Source organism: Teleopsis dalmanni, chromosome 1 (assembly GCF_002237135.1).
Source record: "Teleopsis dalmanni isolate 2A chromosome 1, ASM223713v2, whole genome shotgun sequence".
Classification (NCBI taxonomy): Eukaryota; Metazoa; Arthropoda; class Insecta; order Diptera; family Diopsidae; genus Teleopsis; species Teleopsis dalmanni.
Window position 1 is genome coordinate 129187421 of NC_051846.1, and position 3490 is coordinate 129190910.

At 44.6% G+C, this 3490-nt stretch overlaps 1 protein-coding gene across 1 annotated transcript in view; it reads right to left on the reverse strand.

Moving 5' to 3' along the window:
* Positions 1–1254: 1254 nt before the first annotated feature.
* The window catches only part of LOC119666071, a 5604-nt gene continuing 3368 nt past the window's right edge, over positions 1255–3490 (reverse strand). The window contains exon 2 of the mRNA XM_038075346.1: positions 1255–1320. Coding sequence (XP_037931274.1) covers positions 1255–1320 — 66 coding nt within the window. The remainder of the gene's footprint in view (positions 1321–3490) is intronic.

The window sequence follows — 3490 nt, forward strand, 5'->3', positions numbered from 1 at the left end:
TCATACATAGCGGGCGGTAGCCTGATGCATCTTGTACGTTATTGCCCTTTGGTATAAGCACCAACCTTTGTATTTTCCATATCTGGGGGAATGTTCTCTCCTTTATACATGCGTTGAACACTTCCCTGAATGAATCAGCGTTGGTTTCTGTGGCCATCTTTAGTGCCAGGTTTGGTATTCCATCTACTCCAGGTGCTTTGGTTAGTTTCAAACCTTTGCATACCACTTCCAATTCTTGCCTGCTAACCTCAGGTATTTCATTCTGTGGCTCACTATCTTGTACTGTATAGGTTATATCAGCTCTCTGCGGGAAGAGACCTTCAACTATTGCTTGTAGCTTAGCTGCGTCTGTTGTAACTGATGGACGGTAGCTATATAATTTTTTCATAACCACTTTATATCCTAGTCCCCAGGGGTTATTCTCGACCTCCTCACACATTTCCTTGAAGCATCTTGCCTTGCTATTCGATATCGCCTTTTTTAGATCAGTTCTCGATGTTTTATAGGCTTCTTGGTGCGCTATAAAATTTTCACGACCCCTTGCTCTTTGACATAGGCGTCGCGCATGTTTGCATTTTCTTCTCAGTTCGGAAATTTGGTCAGTCCACCAATACACATGTTGTCTGCCATTCCGCCGGCCTTTCTTTGCCATAGATGCGTTACATGAATTTGTTATGCAGCGCATCAGTTGTATTGCTTTATCATTTGCACTGCCAGTTAGGTGGATGTCGTCCATTGAGAGCTTAAAAGCTTCTTTGTCCAAAAGTTAACTCCTTCCATAGCAGATTTGGAGTAGCTACCGCAGGAATGGTTCTTGCTGCGCGGTCATGTATTTCGAATATGATAGCTTGGTGGTCACTATGTGTGTAGATATCTGACACTTGCCACTCAGTTAAATTAGCTAGTGGATCGCTGATAAATGTCAAATCAATCTTAGAGCTTCTACCGTTCCTTGTGAATGTATCCTTTTGGCCGCAGTTCAATAATACTACATCCAGGGTGGCCAATGCTTCTAGTAGGCACTCTCCCCTGGGGTTTGTCAATGTTGAGCCCCATTCAATGGCCCAGGCATTGAAGTCACCGGCAATCACTATCGGCTTCATATTTTTAGCGTCGCTAACAATATTGCCCAGTCTTTGTTTGTATTCTTCGATTGATAGACTGGGGGGTAAATAACAGCTGAAAAACGTTATTCCATTCACTGTACTTTTTACGTATGCTTCCCCTCCGTCGTAGACCTTCTCTAGTGGAAATTTACCACACGTCCATATCGATGCCTTGTTGCACTTGCTGGTAGCCCAGCAGTGATTGTCTAGTGTACTATAATGGACATTTAGATCCTCCCGTAATATGGTTAGCGTCAATATTTGTGTCAGTTCTACAAAGTAGGCAGTGAGGGGCACCTTGACACGCTTTAGCAAGGTGATCCTCTCCACCACACTTGTAGCAGTGTTTAGACCAGTCTTTGGAGCTCTGACAGTTCCTTGCCACATGTCCAAAATCGAAGCATTTGTATATCTCCTGGGGGTAACTTTTTGGAGTAATCGGCACACGGTCCATCCAACTCGTGGTTTGCCCACCTCCTCAGCTTTACCGGCCTGCTTCTTTGGTATTACAATTATAGCCGTTCTGGTACCTCCAGGGGCATTTCTTATTGTTTTGATCGCCGAGTGATGTATTTCGCCTATTTGGTTTTTCCATGCATCAATTATTTCTTCTTCTGTGGTTATTTCGTCCAGGTATCGTAGTTCAAAGGTAGCTTCTTCCGTTAGCGTTTTGACCTCTATTTCCTCAGGTAGTATACTTTTGATGTGGTCTTGGTGGACACTTGTTATTGTTTCTGCTGATCTTTTGAATTCAAGCAGAAGTTCCCCTTTTTGTGTTTTCCTGATAGAGTGAACATCATTACCGACTGCTTTAAGCTCTGGAGCTCCTTTTACTTTCCGGAGTATGTCCGCAAAGGAAAGTTTCTCAGACGGTTTATTGATCACTACATTCGGTCGAGGTGGTTTCACGCATTTTTTTGTTTGTGAAACCCAAGCGTGTCGTTTGTTGTTGTCTTCAATTGGTGCTTGAGGTACATCAGCGTTGCCGATCGTCCCGGCCACCGTATCTAAGTTACTTTCCAATGCTTTCCTTGGCTCCTTAGACTTAGTATTATTTGCCCCCACAGGTCGATTTGTTTTCGTCTTCTTAGGCGATGTCTTCCTACTTTTTTCGATTTCTTCTCTTAACCGTTTGGATATAACAGGTATTTGCTGCGGCTGAATTGTTTGGGTACCTCTATCGTTGGTTTTAGCGGTGATAGTTTTATTTGGTGTCTCTTCGGCAGTTCTTTTATAGAGCGATGATATCATTGCAACAAGATCACGCATTGCTTGGTGGATGGACCTTCTTCCTCCACCCATCATCTCATTTAGCTCGGATATTTTGTCCCCGAGTTTAACGAACGCTTCCCTTTTCACTTTTGGAACACTGTTCCCATTAAGCTCCGGAGGGGATGAGCGAGCTCTCTCGTTATTTTGCCTCTCTTGTGATAGCACAGGTGAGTGTGTTAGTCTCGGCGCCCTCATGAAGGGGTTTTGGCTGGGACTGACTATCCGTGACTCCTTTGCACTTTCGGTGCGGGCTGGAGTATTAACGCCAGAGTGTATTGGTGTTTTTGTAGTTGTGAACATTTTTCTTTGCAATTGGGTCCCAACTTAATGCCGTTATCTTAGTTTCATTGTGTAGTTACCCTTATTGTGGTTCCATGATTATCTTTGCAATGCAGGGAGGTCATGCAAGGGTTGACACATAGCCTTATGAGCGCATGTGTTCAGAGCCAAACCGGGAGCTAAGCAGAAGATATTCTTAACTGCCCCTACACCCCAACTTAACAGGACGAATCCAAGATCGTTCTTTAAGGCTTGCCAGGTTTTAACGGGACGGAGGCAGATGAAGCATTAGCCTGAAAGCCGTCTGGACCAGATTTCACTCTAGCCCATATTGGTAACAGAATACATCATCTACCAGCCCAAGTCATCATATCCAATCGTTTGCTCCAGTATACCATAATCAGAATCTTACTGATATCGATCCTGATGCCTTTTCTTATAGGCTTTCTCCATTATCATGTCATCATGTCCAATCGTTTGCTGTTGTCCAGTATACCGTAATCACAATCTTACTGGTATCGATCCTGATGCCTTTTCTTATAGGCTTCCTCCATTATCATCTCTCGTATGTGAAATGTGATGCGACAGTCGTCCCTAACATGATATACAGACGGTGTGCATTTCCGACTCCCTCGTTGGCGCATCAATTGCTCTCACATTGGAAGCAGACATTGTGCGCTTACACGTCTCTCGATGCCATCCCGGGATGGTGGACGCTTAGTTAGAGCCGGCGTCTACTCGGCTCAGCTTAGGGGCTTCTCAGGGTTTCTGTGACCTTTGAAGCCACACCCTCCGACGCCTAGCTGGATTTTAGTCGCCTCTTACGACAGGCA